Source organism: Mytilus californianus, unplaced genomic scaffold (genome assembly GCF_021869535.1).
Source record: "Mytilus californianus isolate M0D057914Y unplaced genomic scaffold, xbMytCali1.0.p SCAF_13, whole genome shotgun sequence".
Classification (NCBI taxonomy): domain Eukaryota; kingdom Metazoa; phylum Mollusca; class Bivalvia; order Mytilida; family Mytilidae; genus Mytilus; species Mytilus californianus.
The window spans coordinates 42,301,466-42,323,309 of NW_026262615.1; the positions used below are offsets into that span (position 1 = coordinate 42,301,466).

The 21,844-nt window shown below is 33.2% G+C and overlaps 1 protein-coding gene across 1 annotated transcript; it reads right to left on the reverse strand.

Annotated features, from left to right (window-relative positions):
- Positions 1–9,798: 9,798 nt before the first annotated feature.
- Positions 9,799–17,099, reverse strand: LOC127723710 (S-crystallin SL11-like). Its single transcript, XM_052230460.1, has 5 exons — positions 16,878–17,099; positions 13,710–13,805; positions 12,239–12,354; positions 11,049–11,153; positions 9,799–10,270 (listed from the first exon to the last, which is right to left on the reverse strand). Exons 1-5 carry the CDS (start codon positions 17,011–17,013, stop codon positions 10,097–10,099), a joined length of 627 nt encoding a protein of 208 aa, XP_052086420.1. The 5' UTR covers positions 17,014–17,099; the 3' UTR covers positions 9,799–10,096.
- Positions 17,100–21,844: the final 4,745 nt, after the last annotated feature.

The window sequence follows — 21,844 nt, forward strand, 5'->3', positions numbered from 1 at the left end:
TGTTCTAGACGAAAAGTCGTTCCTATTTGTAATGACCTATAATGAAATTTATTTGATCAAATTTTAACTTATTGGTAAGCTTTAGCCATTTGAATTGTTTTGTTTCATTCTTAAATTGCGTGTGGAATAGCAATATGTACTTCTTCAGAATGCACTCCATCAGTCTTTTGGTAATTGGACTGTATTCTTTTGAATTTATTATAGACGATAACTCGCAATCGAATTTCAAATATCCTAAAGTAGACAGCATTAGAATTAATATACGTCCTCATATATATCAAATCTAATCAAATGAAAATTAAACTACCAGAAATAACTTTATATAACAGAGAAAACACTGATATACAGCTTGTCGTTTTACGTACCAAATACTCATGCATTACATGATATATATACCAATATTTTCGGAATTTTGGGCACTCGATGCTCTTCAACTTCGTTGACCGACCGTGCGAGGACCTCATGTGTTGTCAAGGTCGTTAAACAACCCCTAGTAGTAGTAACATCGTACATGTACTTTATATGGCATTTTTACTAATTTTTTTTCGAGCGTCAAGAGTCTTTTGCAGACGAAACGTGCGTCTGGCGTACACAAATAAAAGCCTTGTAAATCTGATGAGTTTTCCCTCTTGGACATAAAACAAAGACTTCAGACCAATCACATTGAAATCAGATGGGCTATACAGAGAATATAATTAAGCAAAATCCATTAGCTTATTCAATGAGGACATCTAAATACCAGCATGAATGATATATATAATGATTAGTTTACACCTCGCCCTTTAAAGCAATTCGGTGATTAATGTATAGAAGTCATAATTGTGTCTATTTGACAGTCAATTAGTTCGTCCATTTGTACATTGAAGAGGGGCGTAAAGGGGGGGGGGGGGGGGTATCTGCAAGGAAGAACGCGAAATAAAATTGCCATTTCACGATGAACGAACAATTAAAAATTCTTGCACGTTGATCTTTTTACCGATTTCACGAAACACGGTAAATAACGAACCTTTTTCACGGCTGCACGTGAAATAAAAATGGCAAAACACGTTGCACGAAAATAACCCTTTACCACCCTCATTGTAGCTGCAAGTCTGCAAATCATTGAATGTAAAGAAAAAGTACCAAATGTCATTGTATACATTTTGTTATATTCTTTTATTTGATTAAATTTAGGGTGTACCATAGCAAACATCGACACTGAAAATATGGGCAATTGGTAGGCTGTTTGTATATCCGTAACTTCTACATGTACCAAACTACTGAGTGGATTGAATACAAAATTCGAATCCACTTTCATTATAAATCGATGTTGTACACCTCCTATTTGATTGTTTTAAATGATTTGGGATATCCATTTTCATAAAAGAAACTTAACCATATCTTCAACAATAAATGAAAATAGCAGTAGGTCTCTTCACGAATCATCACAAACATCGATTAATATGTATTCGAATCGCCCACAAGACTAGAAGGACACCGGATTTTATTATAATCTATCATTTATACACATACTAATTTTATGCAAATAATATCTATATACATATAAACAATATTCAAGCTTTCAATACGAATTGAAAAAAATTACTCTGTCATAAACGAACCCGCCGGCCAGGAAAACCAACAACCAAGTTACCTTAGTCGATATGGAAACCTGAGTCCAAACCCTAATGCTCGGAAGATCGTCTCGAGAGGTGTACATTGGACAGTACTGAAAATTGGCTTATGTTTACATAAACAAAATACAACAAAATGTATACTGTTAAGCAATATACCTATATATAGTACAAAATAAGAAAGAATCAAACAATAATGAACCAACATTATATCTGAACTTGACCAGTTCCAAGTTGGCGAGAGAATGGTCTAATTGGGAAATTAACCCGCGAAAAATGACCACTCACGTGATACTACAATTAATATCACGTGTCCATACATATATATGAAAGAACCGTTAGTACAATAATTTTCTTCTATACTTCGAAACGCAGAAAATTATAATTCTTGTCGGTTGTAAATTTGTCAATGTAAATTTTGAGTTACCTCGCTTTGTTTGTATAATAATTATTCTCTTTTTATTTTCCCTTCTTATCTATTAACAACAAATAACAGACCTGAATATAGCATTATTTCTGTTATACATTTGCAAAATTGTTGAAAGATGGACATTATCAGTAATTTAAAACTAACTAATATTATTGTTATATACATATACATATCAGGTTCTACATTCTGTCGATACCTGTATTTTGGCATTGCATAAAATCATGTTTTTCTCTGATTATTAATGACATCTTTACACTAAATCCATTGAATATTGAGAATGTTTAGGGTGTCCAATGTGTGCTGATTGATACTTAAGTCTTAGATACACGCTAGCATGTATGTGCCTGGCTCAAGTTGGGAGCCTGTGATTCACTGGTTGTTGTTTGTTGCTGTATATCATATTTGTATTTCGTTCATTGTTTTTACGAAATCAGACCGTTTGTTTTCTCGTTTGAATTGTTTTACATTTGTCATTTCGGGGCGGCCTTTTATAGCTGACTATGCGGTATGGGTTTTGCTCAGTGTTGACGTCCGTACGGTGACATATAGCTGCTAACTTTTATGTCATTTGGTCTCTGGGGAAGATTTGTGGCAGTTATACACCATCTTCCTATTTTCATTTCAGGAATGACTGTAATATTTTTTCTGTCTATGAAGAAATATCATCAAAAATGTGGTGCACACTGAATAACCCGCGTAGCTGGTTATTTAATTAGTTATCAAAGGTATCAGGTTTATAATTTGATACGCCAGACGCGCGTTTCGTCTACATAAGACTCATCAGTGACGCTTAGATCAAAATAGTTATAAAGCCATACAAGTACAAAGTTGAAGAGCATTTAAAAGTGTGCACCACATTTTTTAGGTTATTCCAAATAGACAGAAAAAATATTACAGTTATTCCTTATAATTTAATCCTAAAAAGGCGTAAATCATGATAAAAACGTTGATGACGTCACGGTCACATGACAGAATTATGTCTATGAGCTGATAGACAAAACACTTTCAGCCAACAAGAAGACGTGTTACATCCAAAATTAAATTATTTAAAAATGTGCACCACATTTTTTAGGTTATTTCGAATAGACAGAAAACATATTACAGTCATTCCTTATAATTTAATTCTAAAAAGGAGTAAATCATGATAAAAACGTTGATGACGTCACGGTCACATGACTTTAAACACATCTTTGGCGTTTGACTTTATTTAGCCAAAAAAAAAAAAAAAAAAAAAAAAAAAAAAAAAAAAAACACACACACAAACGTCATAAACAGATCAGTATGTATGAATTGTTTTCCATTACAAACTTGCAGTTTATTTGTTAAGCTGTTGGTTAAGTAAACAAACAAGAACAATACATACAGAATGAATGACGTTTCAGGACTCGTTACACAACAAGATTATAAAAAAGATACATCTCTGCTTTGAAATGAATGAAGAAGGTCAATGTTTTATTCACAAGAAGAAATATAAATGTCAATGTTTTATTCACACGAGGAAATAAGAATGTCTAAGAAACACTATTGCTGAATATCGTTTCATCATTAAGTTGTTTGCATGTAATATCTAAATGAAACCCCACTTAATGAAATAAAAGAGAAATTAAAAAGTATTCTTATTTATTGGTGTATCATGCAAACATTTTGTTGATATGCCTTTCTGCATTTATTGCAGATAAAACGCTCCTGTTTAGTTCAACGTTTCCAATTTATAGGTTTAAAACATGAAATGTTCATCACAATAATGGTGATTACTATCTGCATTTTCACCGTCATCCTTGACAAAGATATTGGCAATGCATAATAAACGTCAACAAAATCGTTATGGCGTCCGTAAAACTGCAATATCAATTTGTCGTAGTTACATGTATGAACATCATTTACAAGGAACGATCATTTATTTTGTTATTGTTTTAACTTTGTCAAAAAAAAAACAAAATAAACAACAGGTAGATACCAAGGTCAATTAAATAATCCATAAATCGAAAGACAGACGAATTTATGACAAAGAGAAAAGAAACGTATTAATAGAGTCAGGAATGGCTCATGTGCTCCGGAAGGGAAAACAAGCAAAACTCGAAGTCTCAAACGAGAAAAGGACATAATGGTAGACTGGTTCCCTGTCATTTATCTGTTTTGCTGTGACAGATAACGAGGTTAACTTCGATACCCGTATGTTGCAAGGGTGAAAACAACCTTAGACATGATTGTGGCTACGACAAGTGTAACATATCCTAAGTTGGTTTCCTTTGTTAAATATTCAGCATGGCATCGGAATGTACAAACTTGTCAAATAACGGCCGGATACCAGTCTAAATATAACCGTGCTCATAAATGACACAGCTATGCAATAAAGGTCAGCCAAATTAAGATGGCCCCGGAAGACGCTGGACGATACGATATCTGCCTTATGATTATGAACCCTTGGTACTGTCATATACATTGTAACGTAGTTTGTAACTGAATATATGGATGATTTTAGTATGTTAAAATCACCCTATGTCTTCCGTGTTACAATCAACCATTAAATTTTATTGGAGCAGCCATTTTATGAACATGGTATTCCGAATGAAAAAGAGAGTATGGTTCATTCTGATTGGTCGATGTGTGCAACCGGTATTTTTTATTACTAGACACTTCGTGCACTCTGCATTATCCCAAAGGCAAAATACTATATTTCCCTCGGCCCTAACGGAACTGAGAGGTCTTTTCTACGCTGTGATAAGACACGTGTCTTTGAGTGTAAATTTGATAGACAAGGGAAATAATTATAAATTACGTTACGAAAAGTAACGGGAATCGTTATTTTTGGACTAAAAAAGCTGTCAGAATAATTTGTTTTAATTCTAGCAGGGTTTCGTGAAAAGAATCAAATTACTAAAGTCTATTTCAAAAAAAAAAAACGGTATTGTCGCCTATGGGGAAATGAATTGTTGTTTTTTGCAATCTCTACCAATTAACAAACGACAGACATTATAATGCCACTCAAACATATCGTTATTTGATGGTTTTAATCTCAAAATGTATAATAGCATCCTATCAAGACTATAAACGATTTACAATACTAAATTTAGACTTAACTTGATACTTATGGAAATGATAGACGTCCGCTTATTATAGAACATAATTGATAACTGTTACATAACAAATGGTTATCCCACGTTGATTACGTAAGTGAAACGTGTGCACAGCGATTCTATTTTTTATTTATTTTATTGTAAGCTGAAACCTACATTTTTTTTTCTAATCTTAAACTAGGAATGAAATAAGTAGACTGTTGATCGTACCTTTCAAATCATATTCATACAAATTGATGACAGAGATGACACGCTTTTGAGATGTGGGATATAGGAGGTAAAAAAAAGGGGGATGTAGGAAAAAGAAGGGGGGGGGGGGGGAGAAAAGAAGGGCAAAGTTATGAACAACGGGACTTGGAAAATGAGCAACCGTTGACAGCCCCCTCATTGATCATTATTCTGACTTATTTTTGACTGAAGATCCAAATGTAACGTTTTCAATCGTGTAAGGTAATAAATATATGAAATGCGAAACAGAAAATTCTTGAAAGTCTAATTATTCGACGAAATTAGATTTTAAAATGTGAACTGATGAGGATTATGACACGCTGTTGTGATGTGGAATTTAGATGATGATAAAAAGTGGGGATGTGGGATATAGGGGGAGGGGGGATGGAGACGTGGGATGTAGGGGGTAAAAAAGTGGGATCTTGGAAAAAGAAGGAAAACAAAGTGGAAAGTGGGAAAAAATTATAAAAAAGTGGGATTTGGGAAATGAGCACCTTTGTCTCACTGATCATAAATTTCAACTTGGTACCAGTATTTTGTTGCCCTCTCATATTGTCTATTCCGTGCGGTAAAGTGTTTTACAGTTAAGAAACTCCTATATTTTACAATATAGTTTTAAACATCCGTAAGAATACACGGTTACACCTCTGACAAAACACTCTTTAATTTTTTTGGTTATTTCTGCTACAAATTTAACATGCATTTCTAGTCAAAAAATGAAGACATCCTTTTCTAGTCAACGATTCTATCTTACCCATTGTATCAAATTGAATTTAGATAAAATGCTCCTCGGGGCGCAGCTTGATTCGACCACAGAGGTCGAATCCTAGACAGTTGGGAAAAGTAACGACACTAATTCAACCTTGATACAGCTCTGAATATGGATTGTGATTTTTAAAATATTTGACACAGCATAGGTTTCTGACACAAAATGAATGTGGTCAAAGAACTGGAAAATTTGAAATTGGACTTTTACCTATTATGGCCAAATACCCAAAATAACGAAAAATACGGTTAAATTCCGCATATCCAAGTACACCAAATATTTAATTTATGTAATTATTAATGGACAATACTAGCGAAGTTGCAAAAATGCACCATAAAGGATTTTAGTATAAGCTGTAATTTGTAGGAAACCTTTTATCAAATTAATTGATAATTTTTTGGTGTTTGAATATCGCTACCCTTTGGACCCTGATGTGATCCAATTTGAAAAATGGGCCCAAAATTCAATTTCTAGATACATGATTAGACTTAGCATATTGATATCAATCAAAGTTTAATTTTGCACCCTAATAAGGACCCACTTGAAAACACGGCACAAAATCTAAATTCTAAATACCCTGTTAGAGAAAACATATCAAAGAACCACAATATTTCGAGATTATGTAAACCCCGATCAAAATTGGGCAGAAATAAACAATTCAAACAAAATTTTATATTTTTTTTGCACTTGTTGACCCCTTATTCCTAAGCCGATACGGCCACAACCCCCAAATTCAAACAAACCTTTCTTTTGTAGTATGGAACCTTGTGGAACAACTTCATAAAAATCAATACACTTTTACTCAAGTTATTGTCCGGAAACCAGAAAAATGTTTGCTCTTCGCCCCTTTTCGCCCTCAAAACCAATCCCAACATTTCTTTATAAAACACACATCCTCATTTTATTACTACCGACGACGCACCATTAAATGTGCCTTACAGTGTAATATGATTTCTCTTATGGAAGTAACATTTATGACTTTGTTTTTTTCCATCAGAAGAAATTTACTCGCGGTCATCGGTAATATGTGACAATAAAAGTCGCCATAGTACTTTGTCAGTCAGGATTCTACTTCGTCAAAATTATCTCCCCATTACGCCACCTATTTTTTCAATCGCGAATGGAAGCCATTGCAGGGTTGACGCGCTGTCATTTCAACTCTTGAAAACCGATACATTTATCCACGTAGCATCTTTACCATTATATAAATAACACATAGCTGAGAGGGTGATAGAGCAGATTGTTACCCCGAGAAAACATTGTCAACCGCGGCGAAGCCAAGGTTGGCAATGCTTTTTCGAGGGGTACCACCAATCTGCTATATCACCCTCTCAGCTATGTGTTATATAATTTATTATACTGAATGTCCTATCATTATTGTCTTTTACAGATGAATTTTATTTAAAAGTATTTTCTATGACGTCACGTACATAACAACGTTATTGGTATTAGAAAAATCAACAGAAGTGAAGCAATATGTTTTATTTTTTTATTTTGACAGTCAAATAATAGAATCTGAGCCAAAACGTAGAACTTAAGAATTGTCTTTAATAACTTGATGTAAATTCAATTCATTGTCCTTTAAATTATCGATTTTTGATTGGTCTGGACGAGAGGGTGACATTAAAAAAAATTGTCAACCGCTCAGCCATGTGATGGAGAAAATTAACACCCTCGTATCAGCCAATCAAAATATGGCATTTTAACGTGAAGTATAATAATCTTAATTGTCAGTTGTATTTTAAAAGAAAAATGGATCTACTAGCTATTTCGCATCATGTAATGTACTTTGATGCCTTTTGAAGTTAAAACTATTGTCTGATCGGTTGTCAGGGTGAATTTTCGAAAGTTAAAAAAACATTAAAAAATGTTTAATGAAATATTTCATGAAAGGGCAGACTAAAATATTTTCAGAGGTTGAAGACGAATTTCCCTAGATAGTACAGCCAAAAAAATGAGAATTTTATGAAGATATTCATTTGTAAGATCCACTTGTAAAGTCTGTCGTCAAGATCTACTTTTAAAGTCTGTCGTCAAGTGCTTTTTGTTATTGTATTAAAAATTTGTTATTCAAACACACCTACTCTGTTGTTATGCCTCATTAGTTTTCAAATCAATAGAAGCTGAAGCGAGATGGTGTATCAAATAGTGTTGCTTTGTACGTTTTGAAGACAAAAGTCAACTCAATCACGCCTAAACATAAAATGGTGTACCCAACTTTATCTTTCGATGAGATTATCGCCTAATTTTAGGATCCCCCCCAAAAAAAATAAAAAAAAAAAACGTTTGCCGGGTTCAGAGATGCAAATGAATGCTTTATCTTTTTGTGGATTTTTTTCGGAGGAATTTATGCTTATGCACAAAAAAGATCCACATGTATCTGCACCTATCATTATCGACTGTTTAGTGAAAATTTGTCTTTAATTTAAAAGTTCACAAATATCTCGAAGCTCCATACTATTAGTATCAATTAGTTATAAACACGTACATAAAATGCAAAAAGTCATAAACTAAGCACCTACATTAAACTTTTAAAGGCCATAAAAACAGATGTAAACAATTCAAATTCACAAATTTGGCCATGTTTACCTCCGCTAACAATGAGTTCCATTTCTTTTGTTGAATTTCGCCTGGATATCAGCCTGTTTGTATCTCCAGTCTTTTTGTTAGTGTTTTGTGTTCTATGATCCTATCTGATGAGTAAAGTTTTTTCGAATGATTTTTTTCTAGTTTGTTCTAATGTTAGATATTACTTCACTTCCAAAGGTTATGGGAGGGTTTAGCTCTCGCATACACATTGAAGGTCGTCACATTCTGTTCTGTTAATGCCTGTACCAAATCATGAGGCTGTAACTTAATGGTTGTTGTTTGTTGCAGTAGATTATATTTGTACTTCTTTGTCATTTGGTCTATGGTGGAGAGTTGTTTTATTGGCAATCATACCAAACCTTCTTATTTTTATATTGTATTTCGTTTATTCTTTTGTACATAAATCAAGCGGTTAGTTTTTCTCGTTTGAATTGATTTCATTTTGCGATATCGGGGCTTTGTATAGTTTGCTATTCGGTATGGGTTTTGATCATTGTTGAGGGCAGTACGGTAAAACATAGTTGTTAACTTCTATGTCATTTGGTCTCTAGTGGAGAGTTGTCTAATTGGCAATCACACCATATCTACTTATCTATATATTGTATTTCTTTTATTGTTTTCTTCATAAATCAGTCAGTTAGTTTTCTTGTTCGGATTTTTCTCCTTTGCCATGTCGGCACATTGTATAGCTTGTTATGCTGTATGGGTTTTGATCATTGTCGAGGGCCGTACGGTGAAACATAGTTCTAAATTTTACTTCTTTTACGTCATTTGGTACCTGGTGGAATGTTGTCTCCTTGGCAACCATGATACTACATCTTCTACATCCCGAACGTAATACAATGAAGGATATTTTTTTTTTCAAAAAGGGCATCGTACAGTTTACGCTGAATTTGTTTAAAGATCTCTTGTTATTTGATAAATGAAGACGCCGCTCTTACATTTCGTGGACATTGACGTCGAGCTCATATTAGCCCTCGGAGGACAAATATGTAAGCCAACACTGATTATCGTATATGTGTGAGTGTGCGTGTGTGTATTTGTGTGAGCGAAAAATCTCACTACAAGGTACTTCAATCAATAATAACGATTCAATAAAGCAGCTACGCCATTGTATATTTTAATTAAAAAAATTGCAATTTGTAAAGAGAGAGAGAAAACATTTCAATAACTATGAAATAAAAAAGAAAAAAATGAACGTTCTATAAATGTAAACAATGTAAAGATTATCCCAATTTTTAAATAAAAAAAGTACAAAAAGATCGTACTTAGTTTATTGAGTACAATGTAAAGGTTGCCCCTCCAATTTGTTCGCATAAATCAGTCTGTTATTCCTGGACCATGTTAATGTTTTAAAACACAAATAAAATGAAGATGATGAGTGTTGCTAAATTTAAATATCAGATGGCTGTCGCTTCTCTAAATAACTTTTCATATTAGGTAATTTCTGGACGTTTGCGTAAAATGTTTTGATGTCAGCAAAGTCTTTGTATAAATCTGCACCCATACCTTTACCTTCGGTTATTTTATCAAGCATGTCAAAGAAAGCAACGTCTGCCATTGAAAGCTACAAATATAAAATTAAAGAGAATTACATATTTTTCCATGACCATTTTCCGTGATCGATTTTGTAAGACATTCCTTAAATAATCACTAGTCAAAAGTTTCCACGGAACCGGCTTTGCTCAATTAAAAAAAACGAAACATGTGCAATGTTATTGATATCTGTTAAGTTAAATATCATCACACTATATCTCTGTACACGGTCGAAATTAAACAATCATAGATACCAGAATTAAAATTGTGATCCAAACGCACGTTTTGACTACAAAAGACTCACCAGTGACGCTCGATCGTATAAAAAAAGAGGGAAAATAAAATACGAAATTACCTTTTTTTTTAAAAACAAGACAACGTTTTGCCTTGATGTATATAATGCATCTGCTTACTAGTATTGCTGTGTGTTTATTTATTCCACATTGGCTATACAAATAGGTGATGGTTTAATCCCGTCGCGTTTTTGCCCCTGTCCAACGCCAGGAACCTCTAGCCTTTGTTAGTCATGCGAGTTTATTTTTATTTTGGTTCATTTGTATGTTTTAGAATTAATGTAGCGTTCATTTCGCTGAACTGGTATACATTATTGTTTAGGGGCCAGCTAGTCCGCCGCCAGGCTCGTTATTTTCCTCGCTGCGTTGAAGACGCATTGGCGGCCGTGTGCTGTTTTCTGCTCTTTGGTCGGGTTGTTGTCTCTTTGACACATTCCCCGTTTCAATTATCTACTCTATAATCTTGTAATTATCAATATTTATGTAATATTTCTTATAAAAAGTGATGAATGTTACCTTAGATCCTACGAGACATTTTCCACCATTTTCTTTCAGTAACTTGGCCATAAAAGCGAAAAATTTTGGTAAAACTTCTGTATTTAATTTTTTACCATTTTCTGCCTGAAAAAAAAGAGAAAATCATTAAAACCGATTGAACTTCATTCATTATTTAAACAACAAAAAAATACATTAATCAGTTAGTAACCAGTCAAAGAAAGTTTCTAATCACTAAATGTTCCTAGGAGTTTCATAAATGGTAGGGGCGTTGCCATAAGAAGACACGTGGTCGTTATTCCAAGTCTCGTATGAAAATATTGTCTTGATGTATTCTATACAGAAGGTTTTTTCCAACAAAGAAAAACAACGATTGTGATTTGAAAAAAAACCTAATAATTTACTAGTCATTCTTGAAGGATAACATAAAATGTCATAGGTACTCTAGGAAAATGTTCTTATGTGTACTTGCTACGAAATAAGTAAAAAGCAGGTCTAATCTAGCTTTTGTTCCAGTTTCTAATGTGCATGCTATTTATTTTATAATATTATATAATATATGACTTTTGATGAGATTGATACAATGATTTATCAAACCCAGAGTTATGATATTCACCGAGGCCAACGGCCGAGGGTGAATGTCATATCTCTGGGGTTGATAAATCATTGTATCAACTGAAATCAAAAGTCAACAATTGTTTTATTAAACGACTTTTTATCCTTCTCCATTTTTCTAGTATTTTCTCTAGAAACTGCCCCCTGTTTGTATACTAAATATATCATCTGCTTTTGCAGTTGCTAACTTTCATACGTTGAAATATTCAATAAAGTTTCCTTTAAAAAATAAACCGAAAAACAAAGATGAGAAACAATACACAGAAAACAAGAAGAAAAAGAAAAGAAACGGGAATTTGCACGATGTCATAATGTATTTCTTTTTTTTCTTTCCTCATCATGATATGCATGAAATATTTGGCACTGGAAGATAAACAAACACAGTCAAATCAATTGATATGTTCCCTGTTCTATTCTTTAGTCATGTGAAGTTCAGAGCAATTTTTAAGTCCTAGATTATCTATTATATATTATTTTTATTTTTATTTTTATTTTTTATTTTTATTTTTATTTTTTTTAATTTTAATTCTATTTTCTTCATAATTATCATTATTATTATTATTATTATTATTATTATTAATCAAATTGATACTGACCTTCTTTGCTTCATCTTTTTCGAAAAATACTTTTACCATTTCTGTGAACACGTCATTGACGGTCTCAAAGATGACGTCACACTTGGAACTTTCCATGTTATTGGTACCGTATAATCCTGTTTTAAATCATTGATATTTATAGCATGTATGATGGTTGCATATGTGCTAAAGATAAATGTACACCCTTTCTGAGAAATGACGTTTAAATTCAAAGCTAGTAGATAATATACACTTTGCAGTAATTCTTGATATCCATTCTAATCCTATTTTTTTTAGACCTGTTCAACGGCACATTTTAAGCCATTGGTAGATCTAATGCAGGGGCGGATCCAGGATTTTATAACCAGGTTAGATAACTTAAATTATCGCCTAAATAATAGGTAAAATTATCGAAATATTCTTTATTAAGCTGAGGACAACCCATGTTTTGCAAATTTTAGGGGGGAGGGGGCCACGCCCACCACGCCCAGCCTGAATCCGCCCCTGTAAAGGAAAGGGTTCGGGGAGTTGCAACCATCCATCCATCATGAATGTCTATTTAACCTCTAGTTGCAAATCAAATGCATATTTAGGACGAGAACATAATAAGATGATATTGATATACACACTGCTTTGTACTAGACCGACACGTTGAGTCGGATTTTTAACGTGCTCGTCCATTAGCTAACAGTCCACAAAAAAGACATGTCACCTTACGCGGACATAGCTTTCTGACTCCGAACCAGTAGACCAGTCATTGATATTACTCCTAAATGCCGTGTGTTTCGTGGAGAAGCAGCAAATACCAATTTTCAAGTCCTTGTTTTGACTCGCCCACGACCGCTAACATTCGAGGCGGGCACGCTACCACGAGACCACTGAGACGGTCCATCCGTCGGTACTAAGTATTTTTTTTATATCACGTTCAAAAATAGGCTACCCTCTTTCTATGTGTAACCCTCTAGGATAATCTTTTTTAAATAAATGAACTCACTCCTGATAGACTGTCAGCTTTTGAGTGATTTTCATCATCATAATGACTTAGAATGAATTGACCACTTCGAACACCATTTTTTTTAATCTCGAAGAGTTATTTCAGATTAAACTACTTGCGAAATTCATACAAAAGTTGCTGTCAAACTCGTCAGTCTAATGATAAGAAAGCGTTCTGAAAATATGGTCTATCGAAGTGGAAGGAGAGAAATATTAACGGACCAATCACATTCAAGTATTTGTAGATGGTCCAATCATATATACGAATGATTTATCTAAATCTAATAACGTCTTGATACGTTGTGGATGAAAAAATTAAGGCCAATTTCCCGTAAAATTATTACACTAAGTGACTTGCAGGATCAAAATACAAAAGTTAATTGAACCTACTGCGACGGAAATATTCAAGACTTGTGGTTTTCGTAATAGGCTGTATTTTTTTTTTTTTGATTAGCTGTTGCCGACAAGTATTGAAAAGGTACATATATATAAAACTTACCAAATTCACGAGCAATGAACCGAGCAATGGCACCTGTCTGGTTAATCATGGTTTTATTATCTACTGTTAGCACAGGCATCTGGCCATATGGTGTTTCTGAAATAAGTCATATTATATAGCTTGCTGTTCGGTGTGAGCCAAGGCTCCGTGTTGAAGGCCGTACTTTGACCTATAATTGTTTACTTTTTACACATTGTGACTTGGATGGAGAGTTGACTCATTGGCACTCCTCCCACATCTTCTTATTTCTATGAAGATTTGCTATTATTTTACAAATGAATTATTGTTGTTTGCTTAGCGCCCAGTGGCAAATATCTCATGCATGTGTAACCCTTAAAAAATAAAAATTTAAAAAAAAGTTTTTTTAAAAATTATATATAAGGGTCTAGATGGGGTTTGCAGAAGAGTGAGTAATAATCAAACAGTGCAAAATAAAGAACAAAAACAAAATTAGAAAACTTTACTAACAAAACAAAAAAAAAATAATTTAAAAGAATAAAGAAGAGAAGGACCCCTTCCAGACCATAATATATGATCCATTTTAAGTTGGAATTGACGTTTTTCTTATTGTCCGCTATTGTCAGACGCCTAAACAAATTTCTTTATAAAAAAAACGAGATTTGTACATTATAGGTGTTCGTTGTAATCTTGTTTATAATTTGACACCTTTTAAATTTGTTCGTCCTTCAATTTAAAGTTGAAAATAGGATCATCGGTAAATCACTTAAATACTTTATGTTTAATCACAGGTATTTGTACAATAATCATAGTATCTGTAAAACATGCATGATATGGTATATTTGTAAACAACATTTAGTTAAATTTGAACAATGAAAGATTGAATTATACGTAAAAGCTTAAGAATATCGCATGTCGTCGTATTCCTGACTTAGTAAGAGAATATCCCTTATCACATCATATACCTACATTTGTATCCATCTGATGAGTTAAGCCTTTTTCAACTGATTTTTATAGTTTGTTCTTATGTTGTACTGTTACACCACTGTCCCTTGTTAGGGTTGAGCGCCCGCTAACATGTTTAACCCCGCCACATTCTGTATATGCCTGTCCCTAAGTCAGGAGACTGTAATTCAGTGGTTGTCGTTTGTTTCTGTGTTACATATTTGTTTTTCGTTCATTATTTTGTATATAAATTAGGCCGTTAGCTTTCTTGTTTGAATTGTTTTACATTTGTCATTTTGGGGCCTTTTATAGCTGACTATGCGGTATGGGCTTTGCTCATTGTTGAAGGCCGTATGGTGACCTATAGTTGTTAATTTCTATGTCATGGAGAGTTGTCTCATTGGCAATCATACCACATCTTCTTTTTTATATGTACAATAATATGTAAATTTAGAAACAGAGAAAGAACGATTTAGTGCAAAAAAATCGACAGTATTCAAACTGCCTCTAATTATCTACATTTTGTGTACCTTCTCTTTTTAACAGTGAAAATTACAAACTACAGAGAGGGCATTCGCTTAAAGTACTTTAGACAGACCTATACTGCTAGAAGCTATATATCAATTTTAATTCATTTTATTATACGGCTTTTTTTCCGGCATTAAACCTGCGTTAATCTACAAATTCTTCCATTAGATGTCAAAACCAATTTTCAATCTTTGTAAATATATTAAGTCTGTTAAACTTTGAGGTTTACTAAAATGCAAAAATAAAAAAATAAAAAATAAAAATTTCATACGTGGTACATGAATCTATATGCCATATTTTTTTTTACACAAATTTCAATTTGCAAGTAATAATTCTAACTCAAATTCAATATTCAAAATATGTAAACTTTTATTATAAATATAGTAATTAAATAGATGAGTTTTACAATAGTACAAAATAGTCCTAACAATTACTCTGATACATCAATAGACAAAACAGATTGCCCATTTAATCTATCTTGTAAATATGTACTTCACAATCCAACCTATATTTGTTTAGGGACCAACTGAAGCCGGCCTCCGTGTGCGGGATTTTCTCGCTGTGTTGAAGACCCATTGGTGGCCTTGGGCTATTTTCTGCTCTTCGGTCGGTTTGTTGTCTTTTTGACACATTTCCCATTTCCATTTTCAATTTTAAAGTGAAAGACAACCTTGACCAAGATGACCTATAATGTTGTTTAGAATTATGAATAGAACACCAGACAAGTTGAGGTCAAGGTCAATTTATGCATTCATTCCATTACCTTTTAATTGCCTATTACAGAATTATTAACATGGGATCTAATCTATAAATGGACAACAAAACACGTTTTTTATTACTGAAGCAAAAATATTTAAATTAATTGTCCGACTTCGTATATTTCATACAATAATATAAATATACACTGCAGAATAAGTAACGTTAATGACATCTGATTTTTAATCCTTTATTTTAGATGCTTAATCGTATTTTTTAAACCGATACCAATGGAAATCCATAGATAAACTGTGAGTGTATGATTTTAATAGGTATCAAGGCTTTTAAATCTTATTGATGTTCTGCAACCTTGAATTTTTGCACAACAATTTGAACAAAAAAAAAATTGTTTAACATTATAAAATTTTACAGACAGTATATTTGTGTATTCCATTAAAGAAATACCAGAACTCGACTCGTATCTAAAAGGGTCTGGACTGGGTTGGGGCGCAACAATTTCCTCCATTGACCTACCTTTTGTTGAGCAGAATACTCAGTTTCATCCTGTCTTATTTATTTATTTATTTTAAGTTAGTACTAAGCCAAAATATTTATTTCCAAAATCCCCATCCTTCCAGAATATAAAATTATCATTCCCTTAATCTCTTTTCTTTTTTTTTGTCCATTTCTTCTCCATTTGATTTTCGGAGGTGGAATATGGGGGGGGGGGGGCATGAATATCGTGGCCTGGTTAGAATTGAAAATAAGTAATCTTGCGCGAAGAAAGGAATCAAATGAATAAAATGGAAACAAAATGCAGGAAATTATTGTGTACAAAAATGAAAATACAATTTTGCGAGGCTAACCCGCGAAACAAAATATACCTACCTTTTTTTTATAGAATGAATATTAAATTTTGTTTCAAAATTCAAAATCCCAAAATATCAGTACATTTTTTTAAAGAGATTAAGAAAATAAGGAAAGGAAATATATTGTGGGCTACAAACATGCATATACACGATGAAAGATAATCAATCTTACTTGGTTTAAATGCTATCCAGGAATCGCCCTTTAGTCGGTCATCTTCGAACTCTTGACCAGCTCCAGCAAACATAAGACGAAGAATTTCACCTCTTCCTCTGCCTTCAAAGTAAGAGAGTTTGTATTTAGCAGGCATTTTGAATTGATGGTGCTATCTTCTTGTTGCTAATATAAAAAATGATTAACGTTATTAGACTGTCGAAGCTATTTATATATACACATATACAAACGATGTTCTAAATACTGACGTTGAACCAATATGACCTATATAATGACTTTTACTAGATTTTCACCTAAGATGTACTATTTACGAAAGCTATTATCGATATTTTCATTGAAATTGTGAATATACCTTTAATAGACTGCCGAAGGTATTCAAATTAGATATATAAACTAGGTCCTAAATAAAGATTGCAGTTTATGTTCTATATTATGACTTGATGATGTTGATATTTTACCTTGCTTGTGATTATGTGACCGATGGATTATTTAAGGTCAAAGTTTAGCATTCCAATGGAAAAATACAGTTACGATCAGTAAAAGTATATACGTGTTACAGTTTTTAGCCTTAAATTCCCACTTAAACTAATTTAAAACATTTCTTAAATAAATACATAGCTAAATAAGAGGCAAGTCATACTACAGTCTTAATCATAAATATCTATTATCTTTGCTATGCAACCTCGAAGACGCAACATTTAATAAAGATTGCAAAATGTTACAAATGATCGACGGTCTGAATGAGGGGTTATTCATTTCTGTATTCTTTAGTTTTAGGCCGTTTATCTCTATTCTTTATACTTTTTGCCCATTATTCTCTATTCTTTATATTTTAGCACCTCGTTATTTTCTTTTCTTTATTTTTTCGGTCCATTTTTCTATTCTTTATATTGTTTTGCCTATCATTCTCTATTCTGTAAACTCCCATCCACACCCTCACAAATGGCTCAAATGAATGAATAACAAGTTAAGCTGTACATCATATACACAAGCAATACAACAGAGGCGGATTTATAAGGACCAAGCCCCATCCACCCCTTATGGCGCTACATACATAACATATATGATAAATGCATACACTTTTTACAAGTATCACTCCAAATATTGGCTTTCTAGCCCCCTTTCAAAATCATGGTCATGGATCCGCACCTGTACAATAAATTATGAATAATATACTAAGCATAACGTGCGGTGGTTAAACGTTACTGTTAGCTATTATATGATTTATGTCTACGTAACCCCTGGTCAAACCGCAATACCTGCAAAGGAATATATCCGTGCATCAAACATTTCTAAGCCAACAAATTTAAATTACTGACCAAACTGTTTTTTTTTTTGCTTTTATAAAAAGTTTGAAAATAGAAATAGTACACTCAAAATATATATAACGGAAAAGAAATAAACAAAATTTGGAAAATACTAACCGCTTTTTATTTTGTAAAATGAATTAAAAGAGGAATGAGCAATATGTAGAATAAAACAAAATAAGTTGAAGAAAAACCTGACAACCTTTAGAAAAACAATAAAATGACAAAAAGACAAACAATTTTCCAGTTTACAAACCACTACGTGACAAAAAACTAAAGATTTAACAACATGAACATCACTAAAAAAACTGGGGTTCAACTCAGGTGCTCCAGTAGGAGAAGCAGTTTCTGCTCCACTTAAAGCATCCGTCGTGTTGCTCATGGCAAGTAACATCTTGTATGTACACTGTATATTCAGACGCTGCTCGAATGTTACTACGAAGAAATGGAAAGTTCACAATTGTAAATTTAAAATCATTTCTTTTGTCGTTAAATTAAGTTCTCAACTGACGCATAATGTTAAAGTCTAGAAGTAAAGTCAGTCAAGATATGAAGCTCAATGGAAACACGTCTTGTTGACAAGTCTTCATGCATTGAGTAAAAAAAAAATTAAAGAGAGGCGGGAGATTCCTACAAAGGCACAAGTCGAAGTTTGATTGACAAATTTAAAATGTAACAGAAGATGAAAAATGACGAAAAGACAACGAACAGTCTGCAAAACAATAAAGAAAACATGTTCATAAAGGCGGACCTTATTTTTTTTTACCAAAATATGACTATATCAAAATTTACAACACACTTTTAAAGTCGTCGATTATGTCAATAAATTATAACAAAGGTAATTTATGCATATTTTCAGAGTTATGCGCCTTGGCCATATTTCATTTAATTTGCCGCTGGACGTTAAGCAACCAACAATCAATCTATCATTTAGAATTAAAGGTTAAGGTTCTACATGAGTATGGTATTGCAGCTAAACTGTTTACTGTGTATTCCAAGCATAAAATTGAAGTTTGTTAAAAATAAGGAAATGTGGTATAATTGTCTACTGCGACAACTACCCATTAGATAACAATTGACGTAGTTGTAAGCAATCAAATGACTCCAACAGTGAGCAAAACCAATGCCGTATAGTTATCTATAAAAGGCCCCAACATGACATAATGTGAAACAATTCAAACAAAAAAATTCCAACGGCCTCATTTATGTACATTACAATAAACGAAAAACAAATAGGATAGTCAGCGACCATAGAATTACAGAATCCTCATTTAGATCTGTCACATACAGGATAAAGTGTGATTGAACATGTTTGTGAGCTCTCTATCCCCCTCTAACCTTAGTCTGAACATTAATGTAACAGCACAACATCAGAACAAACTATACAAATTTGTTTTGCTTTTCTTTAGCCAAAAAAAAAACATCTGAAAACATTGCGTCCGGTGCAATTACAAAATTTCAATCCTGGTATCTCTGATGAGTTTATTTACAACCACTGGGTCCTTTGGTCTTATTTGGTGGATATTTGTCTCATTGGTTACCTTCAGTAATAGAAAATGGTGATTCCTTAATCTGATTTTTGGATTATTTCTATTGCTTGGTTGTCGTTTCATCGACGTATTTCAACATCCGCTTCTCTTTCTGCACTTCCGGTCAATTAATTATTGAATATTAATAAACTAATAGCTTTTACGGATATTTGACTTTTTTATCAGGTTTAATTCGATCAATTTTAAGAATCGCTGTATTATACGGTGTGCACTTTGTGTTGCCTTTGAGCACTAACACAGTGTTAAACGAATTCTTAAATTGAGAAATCACAAACTATATAATTTCCTTGTCAACTACAAATTTTCACAGCGACAATTTGTGTCATGTCAACTACATATTTAACAACTACAGAAAAAAATGTTTTAATTATTATAATTTGATGCTTTTAAAATTGCTGCTTCTATCTAGTTTAGTATAAAGGAAAGACAAGCTAAATACTTAAGATTGATATTTATGAGGGTCTGGATAGGGTGTTCCTTAATTCTTTAACTTTGAAGCCATTTTCTCTATTCTTAATACCAGAGACATATAATACATGTATTATATGTCTCTGTTAATACATTTTGTTCATTATTCATTATTCTTTTTTCTTTATATTTTAACACCCCATTATGCAAAATTCTTTTTTTCTCTATTCTTTATTTATATTAGGCCCATCTTTCTGTGGTATTGGTCCATTATTATCTATTCTGTAAATTCCATCCAAACCCTCATTTATGGAAACGATAGACGTTTTCCTATTATATAATATAATCGAATATAAAGATTAATCCACGTGGAATACATGTTGATTACATAAGTGAAATGTTTGTTATATAATTTTGATTTTCGTTTTTGATTGACGCTGTTTAATTTGTAGAATCTACGTGAAAATATTGAAAAATTACATTCGTATATCTTCATTTTCAAAGGTAACCAAGAGAATCAAGTTCATACAAATTATTCTCTTTATCGTTCTGATTTTTGACCGAAACATTAAATTTTATCTAAATATCATTATATTCAAACTTTTACGTATCAGGAATGTTTAACGACATTCCATAAATTCTACAATGGCGTCATTATGATATAAACAAATCAGGTGTCATGGTCTTCGTTGTACTCATCCGTTTACAAACATCAAAATCAATTTGAAATCCATGTTTCTAGCTATAATATTAAAAAGAAAAAACATCGCGAAAATACTACCGACAAAATGATTGTAATAAAATTGAGAATGGAAATGGGGAATATGTCAAAGAGACAACAACCCGACCAAAGAGCAGACAACAGCCTTCGGGCTGTTGTAATTTGTATTAATATATTTTCATACAGTTTTTCCTGGTACGGACTTGAAACCCGGGTATGCAGTCACTGCAATATTCTATTGTAAATCTTCATTTTAGAATAAGAAATGTATCTCCGTTACGTATGAGTGAACATGGGGTTTACATAATAGAGAATAAAAGGGGAAAAACAAAGAATAAATGGGCGAAAAAAAATTAATAAAGACTACAGACATGAAGACCCCTCCCCTCTACCACTCCAAACCATCATTTATAGCTCGATTCCTTGTCAAAAAACGAAATTCTGAGGATAATACGCAAATCAGACCAACCAAAAGGATGTGAAACAGAGGCACGGGATAGGCAAAATAGACGTATAAAACGTAAACGGGGCAGGTAAAATAGACGTAAAGGAACGGGCAAGGGACAGGCAAAACAAAGGTATAGGAACGAGCACAGGAAAGGCATAATGGACGTATAGAAGCGGGCACGGGACAGGTAGAAAGTACGTATAGGAACGGGCATGGGACAGGTAAAATAGACGTATAGAAACGGTTACGGTAAAGGTAAAACAGACGTATAGGAACGGACACGGGACAGTCAAAATAGACGTATAGGAACGGGCACGGGACAGGTAAAATAGACGTGTATGAACGGGCACGGGACAGATAAAATAGACGTATAGGAATGGGCACGGGACAGGCAAAATAGACGTATAGGAACGGACACGGGACAGGCAAAATAGACGTATAGGAACGGACACGGGACAGGTAAAATAGACGTATAGGAACGGCCAAGCTACAGGTGAAATAGACGTATAGAAACGGGCTTGGGACAGGCAAAT